This window comes from Bos grunniens, chromosome 5 (genome assembly GCF_055505025.1).
Source record: "Bos grunniens cultivar Pamir isolate PY7600 chromosome 5, Bosgru_T2T1.0, whole genome shotgun sequence".
Taxonomy (NCBI): Eukaryota; Metazoa; Chordata; class Mammalia; order Artiodactyla; family Bovidae; genus Bos; species Bos grunniens.
The window spans coordinates 27256975-27274178 of record NC_141169.1 but is presented as its reverse complement, the minus strand read 5'-3'; the positions used below and the strand labels follow the sequence as shown (position 1 = coordinate 27274178).

Sequence of the window (17204 nt, the reverse complement as noted above, 5' to 3'; positions counted from 1 at the left end):
ATGCCGCGAAACTTTTCGCGCATGCTGCCTCCCAGCTGCGACAGTGATGGCGCGCGAGCTCCTGGGTTCTGTAGTTTTCTCGGTACCCGAAGCATCCCTCCCCACCTTCCTAGGCTTGAGTTCGCCCTTACTGCCCCGCCCCCAGCCACTTCCACTTTGCTGGTACGCATGCCCCGAGTTCCAGCCCGGGGTGAGGAGACGCGGAAGGAAGGAGGCGGGACGTTGTTAAAAATAAAAAAAACAAAAAACCACCCTCAACTCGGGAAGCGACAGTGGAAGGGTCCACTCCTCCCAGAAGGCGGTGCTGCCTGCCTGAACGAACCACGCGGAGGGTTGTGGGGCGGATAGCTCCCCTCCTGATGGAGGCTCATAGAGTCCGGTGGGCGGGGGACTCCATATCCCAGCATGCCCCGCGGTGGGCCCGACCGGCCGCGACTTGGGGCTTGGCCCCGGCCCTAGCTCGTCGGCGGTGTATTGGGGCGCGTGGAGGCTGCAGTCACGGTGGCGCCTGCGGGGACGGAGGAGGGAATGAGTGAAGAGGAGCAAGGCTCCGGCACTACCACGGGCTGCGGGCTGCCCAGGTGAGCCGCCTGGTACCGATCCCTGCAGGGCGCAGAGCTTGGCGCGGTGCGGAGAGAGTAGCGGCGCGGCCCCAGCATGCACCTGGCCTGAGGGTTGTTCCCGGCAAGCACTGGGGTAGTGGGCCGTGGTTCCCGGCATGCACCCCGGCAGTGGCCACTGCCTCCAGCTTTAGCTAGTTGGGGTTGGCCCGGTTCCCAGACTGCACTGGGGCACTGGGCTTTATGCCCCCGACATTCAGTGCATTTGGTGGGTACTGGGTTCCTGGCCTGCACTGTGTCAGGGGACATGCACTTCCAACCTGCACTGGGGTACAGGATCCCCCGCCCTAACTGAGACAGGAACAGTGCTTTCCCTGCTTGCCCCGGGGCAGTGGACCCTGCTTTCCCAGCCTGCACCTCTACTCCACTTTGACCCCAGCCAGTGGCTGCCTGAGGTTTCCTGGACCCAGTGTCCCCCATAGTGTGCGTGGGTCTGATAATGGCAGTGCTTGGCCAGGTGGGTGCAGAGAGGGGAGATGTGATGAAGGGTCTGTGCCCCTACCCCCAGTATAGAGCAAATGCTGGCAGCCAACCCGGGCAAGACCCCGATCAGCCTTCTGCAGGAGTATGGGACCAGAATAGGGAAGACGCCCGTGTACGACCTTCTCAAAGCCGAGGGCCAAGCCCACCAGCCTAATTTCACCTTCCGGGTCACCGTTGGCGACACCAGCTGCACTGGTGAGGAAGGCTTGGGCAGCCTGGCTGGGGTGTGCATTCACAGGGCCCCATTGGCTTTATTGCTTGGAGTCTCTTCACGGTCCTCTTCTCCAAGACCAGTGAGGGAAGGAGAAATTTTAGGGGAAAAATCACTGACTGGATTGGGAGAACAGGTCTGTGAGGAGGTACCTAGGACTTAGGAGAGTTAGAAGAGCAAGCAGAACTGGCACAGTGATTGGGCAGATCGTTGTCATCCTAGAGGAAAAAGGAGATAAATCGAAATCTCAGTGCAGCATTTGGGGGAGTGAGTGCCTGCTGTGCTGGACTCTGTTCCAGGTGCTTAATCAAATTCCACTTAATCTTAAACCTTGGTCGAATCCAGTGATGTAGGTGGTAATATTTTCATGTTGAATGCGAGGAAACCAAGAGAGAGATTCAATGGCTGGGGCGAGGCCACATTTCTAGTAAATGGCAGACCCAGGCTTTGACTCTGGAGCCTACACTTTTACTATTTTTCCAGCAATCTCTATTGAAAGAAAGTGCTCCCCAGAGGAAAGTAGGACAGAGCAAAAACTTCCAGGTGGCTAACCTCAAGGACAATTCTACCTGGCATGACTTGATTTGGGGAACTTGTGGAAAGATAAGGGCCCTTCCTTCTAGCGGTTAGAGTAACACTTCTAGCGTTGGGCAAGGGGAGGTTGGTGAGATGGGGCTTGGTTGATTCCCTCTGGTTGTGAGGAGAAAGGCTGTGGGATGCTGGTTTCTTTTCCATCCTTCTAGTGACCTCCAGTATTGCCCACACCCCCTCTCTTAGGTCAGGGCCCCAGCAAGAAAGCAGCCAAGCACAAGGCAGCTGAGGTGGCCCTCAAACACCTCAAAGGGGGGAGCATGCTGGAGCCAGCCCTGGAGGACAGCAGGTGAGGGAGGAACGGCCGAGGATCCTAGAGGCTCTGTCAGGAACCCAGGCCCCTGCGTCAGCCCCTCTGCCCCATAGGCTTCACTTGGTGACACTGAACTGCCTTGACGTGGCTGCTTCCTGAGAGCTTCCCCTGAAACCTGAGCAGGATGTTTCCAGGGCTCCTGCTGCTGTGAGGGATGCTGGGAGGCAGTGGCCAGCCGCAGTGTGGGGTTGTGGCTGTGGTTTGGGTCCCAGGTTGGGCCTGGGGAGGGAGAGGGGTGGAGGCTGAGGCTGGAGGGGGTTGCTCCCCAACATACTTCTCCTCTCCAGCAAGATGTTGTTCCCTCTTCTGCACTCAGGTTGGCGTTGGTTGCTCCCACGGTTCTTGGGTAGGAAGAAACACCCCTTCCACTTTTCTTAGTATTTTTGATCAAGTGTTTGACACCAGAAGATCTCAGGTGGAACTGGTGGTTGAGCTTCCCTGAGTTTTTGGCTTCGGTAGAAAGAGATTTTCTTAGGGGAGGGCAGCTCAGGAGGACCTGGGTCCCCCACCTTTTATTCCCCACCACCACCCCATGTGGGTGTGAATCAAAGGCCCCCTTCCCCTCGGGAAGTTCTTTTTCTCCCCTAGATTCTTCACTGCCTGAGGACGTGCCGGTTTTTACAGCTGCGGCGGCTGCTACTCCCGTTCCATCTGCTGTCCCAACCAGGTATCTTGTCTCTCCTGACTGCCTGAGGAGGGTGGAAAGGGGTCCTAGCTCCCGGCCTCACAGCCCTTAGACCCAGGCTGGTCAGGCATGAGGAAGTCTGAGAGTGAACAGAGGATGGAATAGTTGGGGACCAGAGTTTGAAGAATTTGCACCAGCTGGTAAGCTCTTGAGACAGGAGGTAATTTATAATTTGGCAGTACCACGTGGATAGTATTTGACCACGCTAAAGGTCTTCCTTGTCCCATTTTCTTCTGAATTGGCCGCGTGATGGTCCTCTGTTTGAGTCCCATCAGGTGCTTCTGGGGACTGGATATACTCTCCTCTCCACTGTCCTGTCTAGGTGGTGATCAAGTGTTCCAGAAAACTGAAATGAGCCTGGGACCTGGAGGAGACCTCGTCGGGGGGAGGGGGCGGGAGGTGGGCTTGATGTTTGGAGAGACAGCTGCCTGCCTGGTGGGGAGCAGGGAGCTGGCAGTGGGGAAAACAAGAGCAGGGCGGAGGACTCCTGGGCAGCCGCAGGAGGAGCCAGCCCCCTCAGCTTTGGCCCTGGGCCCTTTTTCCTTCAGGAGCTCCCCCATGGAGGTGCAGCCCCCAGTCTCTCCTCAACAGTCTGAGTGCAACCCGGTCGGTGCTCTACAGGTGTGCCGCGTCCTCGTTTCCCATGCCTGCCTGCCTGCCTTTGCTTTTACCCGGGGCTGTGGGGGAAGCTGATCGGGGGCGGGTACCCTGTTCTGAGGGCTTTTCCCACCCACCTCCCTTTACTCCTGCTCTAACCTGGAACCTGAGACTCCCAGGATGGGAGCGGGGAGGATGTGAGGACTCCTCTCTCACACTCTTGCGCGCCCTTGTTTCTCCCTTCCAAGGAGCTGGTGGTGCAGAAAGGCTGGCGGTTGCCTGAGTACACGGTGACCCAGGAGTCTGGGCCAGCCCACCGCAAAGAGTTTACTATGACCTGCCGAGTGGAGCGTTTCATTGAGATTGGTAACTGGGCGGAGGGGAGTGCTTGTAGTGACTACCCCGCAGCACTCCAGCCCTGGCCAGGGGCAGCTCCCAGCTTCTCTCTACGCTCCTGGCTGAGACCCCAGCTTGGCTGCTGCTTCCTTGCACCCTTTCTTGCCCTCCTCTTCTGGCCAGCCAGGTTCCCGGGTGCCTGGCAGGTCCTGAGCTCCCCTTTTCAATTGACAGCCACTGAGGGGACCCTCAGCCCAAGTTTAAGCTGGGTGGAAGCAACGGGTCTATTGGGAGCCATAATTCAGCAGCCCTCTCCCCTGTGCAGGCAGTGGCACGTCCAAAAAGCTGGCAAAGCGTAACGCAGCGGCCAAAATGCTGCTTCGAGTGCACACAGTGCCTCTGGATGCCCGGGACGGGAACGAGGCAGAGCCTGAAGACGATCACTTTTCCATTGTGAGTGGCTTGTGGGCCATGCCCCATGCTCCATCCTCCATGCCAGGGCAGGGCACTGAGGACTCAGGTCTGTGACTTGGAAGTGAGCCTCCTGGGCCCCAGGCCTCCTCCTGCCCATTTTCCTTCTGGACACAGGGACCCCTGGGCCCCCTTTCAGCCTCAGCTGTAGGCCTGCATGGTGAGTGCTTTGGGGGAGGGAGCTGGCCCAGGGCAAGGGACCTGTAGGCTTCTGTTATTGGAATAAGAAAGGCTGCCTGACCATCTGGTCCACAGTCTAGTAGTTAGAAGGGGCCACACAGGGATTGGGCTTCCCGGTGGCTCAGTGGTAAAGAATCTGCCTGCCAAGCAGGAGACATGGGTTCGATCCCTGGATCAGGAAGATCCCCTGGAGGAGGAAATGGCAACCCACTCCAGTATTTTTGCCTGAAAAATTCCATGGACAGAGGAGCCTAGTGGGCTACAGTCTGTGGGGTTGCAGAAGAGTCAGACACAACTTAGAGACCAGACAATCCAGGGATTGATTGACTGGCAGGTGGGAGGCAAACAGGAGGAAGCATTCTTTGGGCTTTTCTCTCCTTGGGCATAGAATGTCTCTTCAGGGCCTGGTTTCAGAGCCCCTGGCTGCATCCTTCCCCCTCCCTGTCTTGTCAGGGTGTGGGCTCCCGCCTAGATGGACTTCGGAACCGAGGCCCAGGCTGCACCTGGGATTCTCTGCGGAATTCGGTGGGAGAGAAGATCCTGTCTCTCCGAAGCTGCTCCCTGGGCTCCTTGGGCGCTCTGGGCCCTGCTTGCTGCAGTGTCCTCAGTGAGCTCTCTGAGGAGCAGGCCTTTCATGTCAGCTACCTGGATATTGGTATGGCTAGTCGGGGATCGGGGGCCGGGGGCCGGGGGCCAGTGGGGACTAGACCAGAGCAAGTATGGATGGGAATGAGGGCTCGGGAGGGCATGACAGTGACATGGACCTTCCCCGGTGCTGCCCTCCTGCCCAACACTGCCTCCCTCTTCTCTCTCGGTCTCCAGAGGAGTTGAGCCTGAGTGGGCTCTGCCAGTGCCTGGTGGAGCTGTCCACACAGCCGGCCACCGTGTGTCATGGCTCTGCAGCCACCAGGGAGGCAGCCCGTGGCGAGGCTGCGCGCCGTGCCCTGCAGTACCTCAAGATCATGGCGGGCAGCAAGTGAAGCCACGACAGGACTCATGAAATACATCCTCTGCTCCCTGCTCTTCCTGCGCCCGGCCTGTGCGCCTGCCCAGCTCTGGTACCGCCTGGAGGTGCCACCTCTACCTCTGACACAGACTGCAGGCTGAGGAGGGCACAGGGTCAGGAACCAGGGACCACAGGGCCTCAGCTGGCCCAGGTTCTGCCATCATGTAACTGGTGATGACCAAGGGGAATGAAACTGGGGGCTCTCCCATTAGAGCCCCCAATAAATGTGCTGCTTTTTGGATTCTTCAGTCCTGGTCTGTTTCCCTGAGTGGTCAGCAGCAGAGGGGGTTAGCGCCAGCTCACGTGCCCGGTGCGCCTCCCCACTCTGCTCCCCACGCGTCCCCATGTTTGCCTTTCTGGTGGGTGCGCTGACATCTGGGCACACCATCGCCTGTGTTCCTGGAGAGTTGGGTTTAGTGGAGGTGGGGGAGGCTGTGGTTCTTGTCTTGGGACTCCCTCCCATGTCTCATGCGGATGCAGACACGCGCACACGGATTCAGAAGCCAGACAGCTTTATTTGCAGGGGACACGTGGCAGTTTGGGGCGTGGGCCTTGCATGCAGACCTCAGAGGATGACATGTCACTTCTTCCCAAAGCGCTGAGGGGCAGCCAGGCTCCAAAAGGGGGAACTCAGTCCCTCTCCAGCTCGAGGACTCAGTCTTTTGTTGCTCCAGGAGCCCCGGGTGTTTCTGCCAAACCTTAGGAGAGATCCACCCTCAGCTATGGGTCCTTCCAGATCCCCCCTTTCCTCCTCTCCTCCCACTCCTCTCCCTTCAGCCCTGGCCTTGCCTCTGACCCTCCTAGACTCACCTCTGGGGCTGAAACAGGAAGGCTGGACTCCGGCCGGGTCTCTGCATGGCCTGGAGCAGGGAGCGCAGGAGCGACCTAGGGGTCTGAGCATCCTGTGCTGGGTGGGCGCCGCTGTCTTCCTCCTGTGGTATAGAGCCATCCAGGAAGGAAGATGGGTAAGGGCCTTGGGCATTTAGATCACAAGGGGAAGGGAGTGACCTCCAGGACAAGTTGTAGGAGGCTAAGGAGTCATTTCCTCAGATATGAGGACCCAGTGACCCTGGGAGCCAGAGTATTTGAACCTGGAATGTAAGTCTCAAGCTTTTGTTTTTAGTCAGTCGTGTCCGACTCTTTGTGACCCCCGTGGACTGTAGCCTGCCAGGCTCCTCTGTCCATGGGATTCTCCAGGCAAGAATACTGGAGTGGGTTGCCATTTCCTTCTCTAGAAGTCTCAAACCGAGGTCCAGGAAAATGGTGAGATGAGGACGGGCATGCTCACTTACCATGAAGATCTGGTCTCCTCCATCCCGGCCCCCTGGTCCTTCAGCGTGGCTCCAGTCTGTTACTAACAGCAGCACCAGCAGCAGCGCTGCTGCCTGCCTGGCGTCCATGCTGCCATCTGCCTTGCTGTGGCCACACCCGCCTCTTATACCTGCTGTCCCCCTGTTCCTCACCTCCCACAGCCGCCTGAGGGGCAATCTAGAGAAGGCAATGGAAATGCACAGCTCCATTAAGAGCCGCCTGGGACCCCCCTCCCCGGCCCCTGTGGGACTTCCTGCTCTCAGCCTCCGGCCCCAGCCCCTAAGCTTAGAGTTACAGACTTTATTAGATGCATAAATCCTGTCTCCAGAGCTCAAGAAGCATCATTAATTGCAGATGCTTTGTCAGAGCCCTGGGGGGCCTTCAAGAACTCCCAATCCCTCAACAGGTTGGAGAGCTCCCATGGATCACCTCCTCTCCTTGCTAGCTTGTAAAATAAAACACACAGAAAGCCCTGTCAGGCTAGGCATCATGTTCTGGAAAGGAAGGAGGAAAGAGCCAGGGTGATCCCGTCCGGGGACTTGGGAGGCTGCAGGCAGGGCCTCCTGGCCCATTTACACCCACGTGGACCTGCCTCTTGGAGGGTTAAAAATGGAGTCACTACTCTGAGATGTGCCTGTGGAGAGAAAAGTGAGGTACAGGAGACAAAAGCAGTCTCAGAGCCCCCCAGAAAGTGGAGATTGCATCAGATGTTTGGAGACAGACCCCATCTTCACCAGCACTGCTCTGGACCAGCCCCACTTCAGAGTACGGAGCAGCGCTCTGCAGCCGAAGCACTGCTGCCACCCTGCGGCCACGGCTGTGCACGGTCAGCTTGGCCATTTTCTCTCTGGAGTAGAGTTCGATGAAGGCGAGGTCCCAAGGCCCTGACGTCAGAGTCCCAGAAAGGCAGGGGCAGGATCCTGGGGTTAGATTGTTGTTTTTGTCCACCTCCCTCTAGTCGGTCCAGCCTCTTCCTGGCTCTGCCTCTGACTGATTGGGGCAGGTACCTAGAATCCCCCTTAGGAAAAATCAGTCACCGCCTCTCAGGAAGTATTCCCTTCTGATCCTAGTCCTTCCTCAGAACTCCCGCCAGTGTGGTTCTTTAGCTGATGCCAGAGAGGTCTCATGATATAAAGTGCCTATGAATCAGCTTTGGGCGAGATGCTTAGCTCTCTGTAAGTGAAGTTTCTTCACTTAAAACATGGCAGCATTAAAAGGAAGCACTTTCAAAGGGGAACATTATTTGAGACGCTTTTGGTAACCCTGGCATAGAGGAGGGGTCCTTAAAACACTAGCTGTGATTGTCTTTGCACATCCGGGTCCCAGGGAATTTACCATTTCCTGAGCAGTCCAGACAGAATCATCCTTGCAAGGAGTTGGCTTTCATCTTGTGGCCTCCACCAGGGGTTCTGGTTTGCCCCACTCTGAGCGGACCTGTCATCTCACATTACAAGCCTTTCCCGTGTTCGAAGACAGATTGTGATTCTTCCACTCTGTAGAGTTGGGAAGCATTCACTTCCTTTAAAGTGAGGCATCTAGAAACCAACTCACACTTTGGAAAGGTAGATGAGAGCAGGTTTTGATCTGGGTGGCCTAGATACTCGTTTCTATCCGTGCAATCTCAGTTAGGGTGCGCCTTTCTGTGAGGTTTGTCTCCTGGATGGTGCGAAGCACAGAACCTGACCTTCATTGTCATCACGTCTTATAGTTTCACCACTTCTTAAAAGGAAGTGTCATGTCCACGGGTAGATGGTTTTCCATGGGAAATGGATCGTGCACCATACTGAGGTCCTTGTCCGTTCTTATCCGACAAAGTTCAGAGGAGCAGGGTATGAGGCGGGTGGCACGCTGCAGAGCAGCTCCCGGGTCGAAAGGTTTTAATGCAGCTGTTAACACTTCACTGTGTGCCTTGGTCAAGGGTCTCAACCTATACCTCATCATCCGTGACAGGAGGCAACTACTCGTTATCCAGAGCGCTTGTGAACGGTAACTTAATGAATGCCAAGCATCTAGCACTCCACCAAGCACGGAGCGGGCTCACCGAACACATTTATCCTGTTATTTCTCTGATCACTTACAGATGGATCTGAGCTGAGGCTGATTCAGAAAGGAGCTGTTCTAGCTGCTTCCTGTGTCCCGGATGGAGGTGATGGGCCTCTCCATCGGCGAGAAGTTAGAATGGGTTAGTTCTTCTACCTTGGCAAACTGTCCTGCTCTCAGTTTCATCTCAGCCTCCAAAGCTTCTGTCTCGGCTTTGGTATTTGGCCTTCAGCAACTCCCTTTGCCATTCGCTGGATTCTCGTGCTCTCGACCACAGTGAGGACCACCCCGCCTTCCTGCTCTCCCGCAGACTGGAGCTCTCTGTTTGTTTAAGTTGCACCAAACATCAGCCATGAACTGCATGTAAATCACCTCTCCTCCTGGACACTCCCCTGGAGGCAGCTGGCTATCTCCTAGTCGGCTTCTTCAGCCTGCTCACCCTCCTCATTTGTGGTATCAAGAAATAGAGATACAAGACATTGGTAGTGCCTGCCCACACCGCCTCACAGTTCCTGAGCACTACCTGTTTTTCTTGTGAACTACCTTATCTGCTTCTAAAGAAACTCCACCTCTCATTTCTAGATTCTCTTCTTCCCACACCCATAGACTCACAGAATGCTTCTCTAAGTCTTCGTGTACTCCTAGCTTCTTGAGGGTAGGGCTTATTATTCTCTAATTGTGGGGAAGTGGGGACAAAATGCTGAAAGGCTAAGAGGCCACTTCACCTGCCTTCCAACATCGTCTGATCTCCGAGTTCTTTCTAGGCGGGCTCCCATGATGCCGAGGACCCTTGTCCCCAGGGCAGAGCTGAGCCTTCTGGTGTGTTATGTAATTCCTACAAACCACCCACCTCCTCTAGGCTGTGTCTTCCCCTGCATAAAAAGGAGGGATAAGAATGCCAGTTCTTTCTGTCCTAAGAATTGGGAGAGTGAAGATCACAGGCATGAGAGCCCAATGAGTTCCCAGAAAGAATGGGACTTGTAGATTGAAGCATCAGACAGGACAGTGGTTCTCTTCATAGTTTAATGTTATATTTGCAGCATAAATAAGGCACAATATATGTCAGGGCAAGGCTGGGAGAGGGAGAAGGCATGGCTGGGGTGACTGCTATGTGGCGAGGGGAGAGGAGGAGGGACGGGAAGGGAGAATAGAGCGAAGCCTCCGCCTCAGCCCCGTCCCAAGGAGACTGTGAGAACCTGCTCACAGGGATCATGCTGAAGTGGGTGGGGGGAGAAAGGAAGACAGTTTTGTAACAAAACAGCCTGTAGCACTGCATCCTCCTGCCTGTCAAAGTCCACCACTGGGGCCCGGGGAAACCCAGACCCAGAGTCAAGTTCCTTAATGACATGGAGAGGTGTTGCTACATGTCAAAGATATACAGATGAACAGAGATAGAACCATAGATACACACAGCTTTCTTTTCAACAGATACTATGTCAGGAGACTATGGCTTCCACTGCTGGGGCTGGAGGCTCATCTCCCTGCCTGAAAGGTGTGTTAGGGGGTGGGGTGGGTGGGAGAACAGGACAGCTGGTCCTTCCTGTAACAAAGAACATGGAGTAATCCGTTTGCGAGGGGGTATGGGCCAACTCCTGTCCGGATCCACGCAGGACAGGTTTTGGGGGTAAGTAGAGGAAGACAAATCTAGGTTTTGAGATGAGTGATGTTGTTATTGTTTTAATGGCAGTGGAGGGAGGGACTGGACAAAATGGAAAAATGTTAGTGCTACGGCAGAGGATGGGACACCCTACAAGGATTTCCCAGCTCGCCCCTAAGGCAATGGTTCTCAAACCTCAGTGTGTCTGAGAATGGCTCTGAGTGCTTATCAGAGCCCATCCCCAGAATTTCTGATTCAGTATGTCTAGAATGGGGCCCGAGCGTGCATGTCTAACAAGTTCTCAGACGATGGTCCTGCTGGTCCTGGACCACATTCTGAGAACCACTGCCCTAAGGGAAAGTCAGTGAAACTAGTGCTCATAGCCACTTCTTACAGCTAAAACGGCACTCACCAGAGGTTAATGCTGATGAGACAGCTCTAGGCTACCAGCCCCCATTAAAAAGAGAAACTCTGTGATACAAACCTGCATCTGCCAAGGACGGAAGCTGCCCTAAGCTGCCCTACACTCCCCAGCCCCTTCTCATTCTGGGGAAGAACTTTACCCCAAACAGAAACGAATGAACGGCTCTGGAGGGTGGGAATGCTGGCCAGCAACCATCTCTGCTCATTCCTGCCGGGTCACCGCCCTGGAGTGTGGCATTTAGGCCTGTGTGCGCCTGCATGCGTGCATGCAGAAACAGAGAAATCAGTTCTCTACGATCAAGGGAATGATTAGGGTTGTGGGAGGCTGAAGTAGGACTGCGGGGCAGGATCCTTTAATTTGCCTTAGGATCCTCACCTGTCCTGCTCTTCCCTCCACCCCTGTCAAAAAAAAGTCTAAAGAAAGCAGAAAGAGCGTATCAACAAAGGCATATGTGATATACAGCTAGAAGGACTGGATTCTAAAGACTGGTTATGACATTAAAAAAAAAAAAGAGTACATTTCCTTCCTGTGTATACAATGTATAATATTACTGAAAAATAATGATTTCGGGATGGGAAGGAAGTTAGGAAAGAAATGGGATCTTTGTGGGGAAGAGCTGTCTCAGGGCTAGCACCTTTCAAGGAGCCTCTCAGTGTGAGCGAACAGGGGAGGAATACTTTGGTGTCTGCTTGGTGGTTCAGGCTGCAGTTGGGGCGTTGTTATGGTTAAGCACCCTGTCTACCAGGATGGGTGGTGCTGGAGGGCAGTAAATCAGGAAAGGAACTGAACAACAGAACAGGCATAGGGAAGGCAGCAAAATGCAGTTCAGTTAGGCCATCTCCTCCTTACTGCCACCAAGAGTGTAGAGTCTAGGGCTCAGGGCCAAGGAGGAGACCAGAGGCCAAAGGAAGCCAGATTTGGGACATACAACCAACAGGGAAAAATGAAGCAAAGGAGGTCCTACTCCTCCTAGTCCTTCCTAATAGAGTGGGAGGCTTTCTCAGACTTTTCAACTCTAAACAAGCTTTAAGACGACGTGGCTGAAAGTCTGTGAACCAGAAGACGTGGTTCTGGCCCCTCCTCTATGGCCTTGCATCTCTAGCAGCTGTGTCCTTGGGGTGAGTGGGAGGACTGAGTCCTGTGTTCACTTAGGAAAGTCCCAAGGCATCACTCTTCCCCTTTCAGAAACTGTCTTCCCTTAGAAGTGAAAGTGTTAGTGGCTCAGTTGTGTCCAACTGTTTACAACCCCACGGACTACAACCTGCCAGGCTCCTCTGTCCATGGAAGTTTCCAGGCAAGAATACTGGAATGGGTAGTCATTCCCTTCTCCAGGGGATCTTCTTGGCCCAGGGATGGAAATTGGGTCTCCTGCATTGCAAGCAGATTCTTTACCATCTGAGCCACCAGGGAAGCCCATTCCCAGCCGCTTTCAGAATGTGTCCTCCCTTAGGCCCATAGAAAGGCCATGGTCCTTCAGAAGGAGTAAGTGACACCCTCCATGATGTTTGTTCTGGTTCAGATGGGTCTGGAAGGCAAGGAGCGGGGTGAGCGGCCACACAGCTGGCTGCAGTCACAAGGTAAGTGTCATTCTCCTTGACTACAGGAGGGGCTTCAGCTCTAGCAATTGCTCTGCTTTCTCAGTGAGACCGAAAACCAACAAGAAGGCTGCACGGGTGGGGGCGGTCCTGTCGCGTCCCTTCCGCAGCTCACTGCTGCTCCACTAAGGTTCTGCCCATGCCTCTCAGGTCCCCAGGACTAACTTCCCACTGACGAGAATGAAATAAGGACTTACTTAGACATGGGGACTAAGAAATTAAGATCCGCTCCATAAATTAGACTTCCTACCCAGGGAAGACCAGCAGGGACTCCAACTTCCCTCAAGGTCAGGCAGTGAGGCAGCACACATGTGCAGTGCCAGCCTGATCCTTAACTTGAAGACACTTGACTAAAGGGGGAAGAAAATTAGCCAAGGGCCTTATGAAGGCTCCTTAGGAGCCATAAACGCAGTCAAGCTTTAGGGCAAGGCTACTAGCGGGAAATCAAGGTAACAAAAAAATGAAACACAGCTAAGGCAGGAGAAAATCCCAGAGAGCAACCATCTACAGGAAATGTCCTGAGCATAAGTATGGCTGTGAAGTTTTAAAGGCAAGCAGAGTCCCTGGAGGTGGTCACCTGTATCCTGACCATCTGTTGTGCTGTTTGCTAGTCTGAGTCACCACAGGGGCTGTTCCTGTTGGGTCCTAGGTGGGGGAGGATGAGAAAACCATGTTTCTCTCTCCTCTTTCTTCACCAGGTGTGGCTTCTTCAGCACCAGCTCTGAACACAGGAGGGGAAATTAAAAACAAATGCAGTAAACATGTCATCTGGCTGGCTCACCAGTTTATCAGTCTGAGGAGACAGGGATCTTGCAGTTTAGACCATTTCCTCATTGCTCTCTGACAGCCAATTTTGGAAGATAAGAAAGGAAGCTGGCAGTTACTCTGTATGCATGTATAAGATGGAAGTAGGAAAGAGAGAGAGAGACAGAGAGAAAGGGACATTACTGGCATGGGCAGATGGCAGAAAGTGGCTCTGGGACAATTGGAAGGGATTCATACTGAAGGGCTATTAAAGCTGACCTATCTATCCACAGGCCTCTGGCTTTGGACTGCTTCCTATGGCCTTGGTAGAAATTGCATAGTTCAGAGCCAAAGGAAGACGAGAAGTCTTAATGGGAAGAAAGAGGGGCAAGAAGGATAAAAATGTGCCCCCTGCAACCCAACTTTTCAAAGTAAGAATGGCTGAGAGCAATAGTCACTAATTTCCCAGCAGGTTGGACCTTTCAACAAACAGGGCTCTTTGGTGGACATCAGTATTCCACCTCCCCTTCCCGCGCCTCCTTCCAACCTATCTCATACTCAAGAAAACCCACTCCGGACCTTGGCTAGGATGCCTGAGTCCTGGGGCTTAGACTACAGAGAAGCATCACATCCCGGGGGCAGAGAGCAGAAAAGAGCGAAAGAAACACTACAGAACCAGGAGACCTAGAGGCCAGGCTTGGAGTCGCGCGCGAGAAAGAAGGTAGATCAGTGAGGCTCGTTCGTGCATATAAGACCCTTGCTCATAAAAGACGACAGGCATGTGAGGCTGAGAGATGGGGGTGAGGGGAGTGAGGGAGCACAAAAGTCCCCCACATGACAGCCTCCAGAGGGCTGCATCAGAATCAATTACAGAAGAGAGACAGAGGCAGGGATACAGGCAGGGGGATGAAGAGACAGAGACACAGGAGTGTAAAGATGACCAAAAGGAGTATGTACGCTTTGGCTGATATACTGTTGTAAAACATAATCAATCCAGTAAACTGATGGAACAAGCTTTAAAACCACATTGTTCCTGTCTGTCCTGGAGGATAGAGCAGGGGTGGGGAGGGAATCAGCCAGTCAGATCCTGGGTGTTTTCTCTTTTCACTACTGAGTGGTATCTAATAAGGCCATAAGATGAAGGTGCTAAGGCTTAGTGGGAGGTGGAAAAGACTTCACCACCAGACTGGGAAAACTCAAGAGAAAAAATGAGGTACCCAAATAGCTCTGAAATAAATGAGAAAGTACTAGAACTTTTAAGATTTCATTTCTTTTTGTTTTTGGTGGCTGGTAGGGAGAAGGGCTAAAGTTTATGGAAGAGCTGGGAAATACTGCTAATTCATACATTAGAGGTAACCTTACATTCTCCGTAAGTCAATGTTTTAACTAGAATTTATGAAGGGGAAAATGGGACCAATAAGCAGCTCCTGGGAGATGAAGTCCTGAGTCCACGGGGTGGCTAGGGACGGGGCAGCAGTGATGTGCTGTCAACTCTAGCCTCCCTCTACCGAGCAGGAAGTGGCATGCTGCTAAGGATCAAGAAGGTATCATCCATGGCTGGGTGGGAAGAGAGGCAACTGAGAAACTGAATCCCAGAAGTGCAAGCGTTAGTGTTAAGAGACAGGTACACGTGCATGGGCAGGGTGATTGTTCAGACCATCCATAAAGGCCTCTGGCTGTGGGTACATCAGAAACTTCCCTCTTGGGGAATGATCTATGTGGCTCTGGGGCTGGGAGGCTCCTAGTACAGGTGTCAACGTACATGACTGTGTGAGAAAAGCCCCACATCTGACCATTACTCACAACACGCAATTCCCTCCCCCATATTGCCGTGTCCAAGGCAGACGGGAGAGCATAAGATGACGTCTCTCTTGACTCTCGGGTGGGCGAGCTCTGGCTGGGGACCCCTCCACCAGGGGAGGCATCATCTGCCCGCAGACTGAGACTGTGGGGTCATGATCACATGCGACTGTATGGGCATGCCCAGTTCTGTCCTTTGGCTGGCCATTTGAGTGAGCACTGAGGTGGCCACAGCTTCGGCTGCAGAGCGAACACTGAGGCCGTTGCTCGGGGCTGTTGCTGAGCTGTGTTGAATCACAGGGGCTGGTGAACCCGTTGGCTCTGAGCTTTCCTTGGGGCTTTCTGAAAGGAAGCAGGGCAAAAAACAGAGCAAGTGGTTAGGAAACAGAATGTGGACGTAGGCAGAACTACCTTTCCCTGAAATTCTAAAGGGCCCCAAAGGAAAACGAAGCCCATATTTTTAGTGGGAGAAACTTCCCAGAATCTTGGCTTCTAAGGCACAAATGGGCTAGGAAACCACTAGTTGTGAGAAGGGAAGTAAGCTAGGCCAAAATTCACCTATTCATCCCAATAAAGCAAATCCCCAACATGTTAATTACACTACCTGGCTTCTTGGTCTCTGCATAGTTCATTAACCCATTGGAACACTCTTCCTCTTATTCATGTCTTTAAAGGTGATTTAAAATAAATCTCTCTTTTTAAGCTATCCTCTCATTAATGCTCACAACACTGCAATCATTCTATTACTTTTAATATTCCTTTAGCATGGAGTTGCACTAAGGATCAGTTCAGTTCAGTCGCTCAGTCGTGTCCGACTCTCTGCGACCCCATGAATCGCAGCACGCCAGGCCTCCCTGTCCATCACCAACTCCCAGAGTTCACTCAGACTCACGTCCATTGAGTTGCTGATGCCATCCAGCCATCTCATCCTCTGTCGTCCCCTTCTCCTCCTGCCCCCAATCCCTCCCAGCATCAGAGTCTTTTCCAATGAGTCAACTCTTCGCATGAGGTGGCCAAAGTACTGGAGTTTCAGCTTCAGCATCACTCCTTCCAAAGAAATCCCAGGGCTGATCTCCTTCAGAATGGACTGGTTGGATCTCCTTGCAGTCCAAGGGGCTCTCAAGAGTCTTCTCCAACACCACAGTTCAGAAGCATCAATTCTTCGGCGCTCAGCCTTCTTCACAGTCCAACTCTCACATCCATACATGACCACAGGAAAAGCCATAGCCTTGACTAGACGGACCTTTGTTAGCAAAGTAATGTCTCTGCTTTTGAATAGGCTATCTAGGTTGGTCATAACTTTCCTTTCAAGGAGTAAGAGTCTTTTAATTTCATGGCTGCAGTCACCATCTGCAGTGATTTTGGAGCCCCCAAAAATAAAGTCTGACACTGTTTCCACTGTTTCCCCATCTACTTCCCATGAAGTGATGGGACCGGATGCCATGATCTTTGTTTTCTGAATGTTGAGCTTTAAGCCAACTTTTTCACTCTCCTCTTCACTTTCATCAAGAGGCTTTTTAGTTCCTCTTCACTTTCTGCCATAAGGGTGGTGTCATCTGCATACCTGAGATTATCGATATTTCTCCCGGCAATCTTGATTCCAGCTTGTGTTTCTTCCAGTCCAGTGTTTCTACACTCAAATCATGTTATGAATGACCAGTCCTTGGCCAAGGCTGTTAACACAACCAACTACATGAGGTCTGTCAGACCCTCCTGATTGTCAACTAGCTAGGCATTAGTGATTTAACACATTTACTCTGAGTTATACCACTCCATGTAAAGTGACAGTAACATTTTACTACTAAACAAGTGTCTGAGGTGCATACAAAGATATCCACATGCTGCTCAACATTCAGGGAGTTTCATTAAACATTGGATAGCCTCTCTGGCTCAAGATATCTACATGCTGCTCAACATTCAGGGAGTTTCATTAAACATTGGATAGCCTCTCTGGCTCTTTAAACAGAGATGTGTAGAGTAAGGGCAAATTCCAACAGTTGGTTGTATTTTTGACCTCCTGATAAATGCCTGTGTCTTCTTTCACAACTTAAATATTACCTCCTCTGTGAAGCCTTCTTTTTGTTATGCTCAGGAAATTTAACTATTTCATTGTCTGTGCTTTCAGAGCATGCTTCATTTATTCACTGAAGATTTACCAGGTATTGGCTGTGTGCCAGGCACTGGGGTATACAAAGAATAA

The 17204-nt window shown here is 52.8% G+C and overlaps 3 protein-coding genes across 28 annotated transcripts in view; 1 reads left to right on the top strand and 2 right to left on the bottom strand.

The window, feature by feature from the left end:
* Positions 1-433: 433 nt before the first annotated feature.
* TARBP2 (TARBP2 subunit of RISC loading complex) lies at positions 434-5741 on the top strand. Of its 15 annotated transcripts, none has more exons than XM_086399254.1 (9): positions 434-581; positions 1134-1298; positions 2092-2194; positions 2807-2885; positions 3452-3524; positions 3749-3866; positions 4162-4289; positions 4941-5142; positions 5310-5741. In XM_086399254.1, the coding sequence occupies exons 5-9, from the start codon at positions 3462-3464 to the stop codon at positions 5465-5467; spliced, it is 669 nt and encodes a 222-aa protein (XP_086255380.1). In that variant the 5' UTR covers positions 434-581; positions 1134-1298; positions 2092-2194; positions 2807-2885; positions 3452-3461; the 3' UTR covers positions 5468-5741. The 15 variants fall into 15 exon arrangements, with proteins under 15 accessions (XP_086255380.1, XP_086255374.1, XP_086255377.1 ...); XM_086399248.1 differs by having other exon boundaries at positions 2790-2885; XM_086399251.1 differs by having other exon boundaries at positions 1129-1298.
* A 247-nt stretch (positions 5742-5988) lies between these two features.
* NPFF (neuropeptide FF-amide peptide precursor) lies at positions 5989-7555 on the bottom strand. The gene is made up of 3 exons (XM_086399261.1): positions 6786-7555; positions 6304-6425; positions 5989-6191 (listed from the first exon to the last, which is right to left on the bottom strand). The coding sequence occupies exons 1-3, from the start codon at positions 7011-7013 to the stop codon at positions 6074-6076; spliced, it is 468 nt and encodes a 155-aa protein (XP_086255387.1). The 5' UTR covers positions 7014-7555; the 3' UTR covers positions 5989-6073.
* Positions 7556-9849: 2294 nt separating this feature from the next.
* The window catches only part of LOC147371495 (cyclic AMP-dependent transcription factor ATF-7), a 95254-nt gene continuing 87899 nt past the window's right edge, over positions 9850-17204 (bottom strand). For all 12 annotated transcript variants that reach the window (XM_086399183.1, XM_086399181.1, XM_086399188.1 and 9 more), the window contains one exon: positions 9850-15346. In XM_086399183.1, the coding sequence (XP_086255309.1) occupies positions 15129-15346 (218 nt within the window). In that variant the 3' untranslated portion in view covers positions 9850-15128. The remainder of the gene's footprint in view (positions 15347-17204) is intronic.

What these genes read in the sequence shown, in the direction of transcription:
- TARBP2 (XM_086399245.1), top strand. Translation starts at nt 529, where the DNA reads ATGAGTGAAGAGGAGCAAGGCTCCGGCACTACCACGGGCTGCGGGCTG. An exon ending in TGGCGACACCAGCTGCACTG is followed by an intron (nt 1,299 to 2,091) that starts GTGAGGAAGGCT and finishes CCCCTCTCTTAG; the next exon opens with GTCAGGGCCCCAGCAAGAAA. An exon ending in CCAGCCCTGGAGGACAGCAG is followed by an intron (nt 2,195 to 2,789) that starts GTGAGGGAGGAA and finishes CCCCTCGGGAAG; the next exon opens with TTCTTTTTCTCCCCTAGATT.
- NPFF (XM_086399261.1), bottom strand. Translation starts at nt 7,013, where the DNA reads ATGGAGCTGTGCATTTCCATTGCCTTCTCTAGATTGCCCCTCAGGCGG. An exon ending in GAGGAGACCAGATCTTCATG is followed by an intron (nt 6,426 to 6,785) that starts GTAAGTGAGCAT and finishes TCTATACCACAG; the next exon opens with GAGGAAGACAGCGGCGCCCA. An exon ending in TTCCTGTTTCAGCCCCAGAG is followed by an intron (nt 6,192 to 6,303) that starts GTGAGTCTAGGA and finishes ATCTCTCCTAAG; the next exon opens with GTTTGGCAGAAACACCCGGG.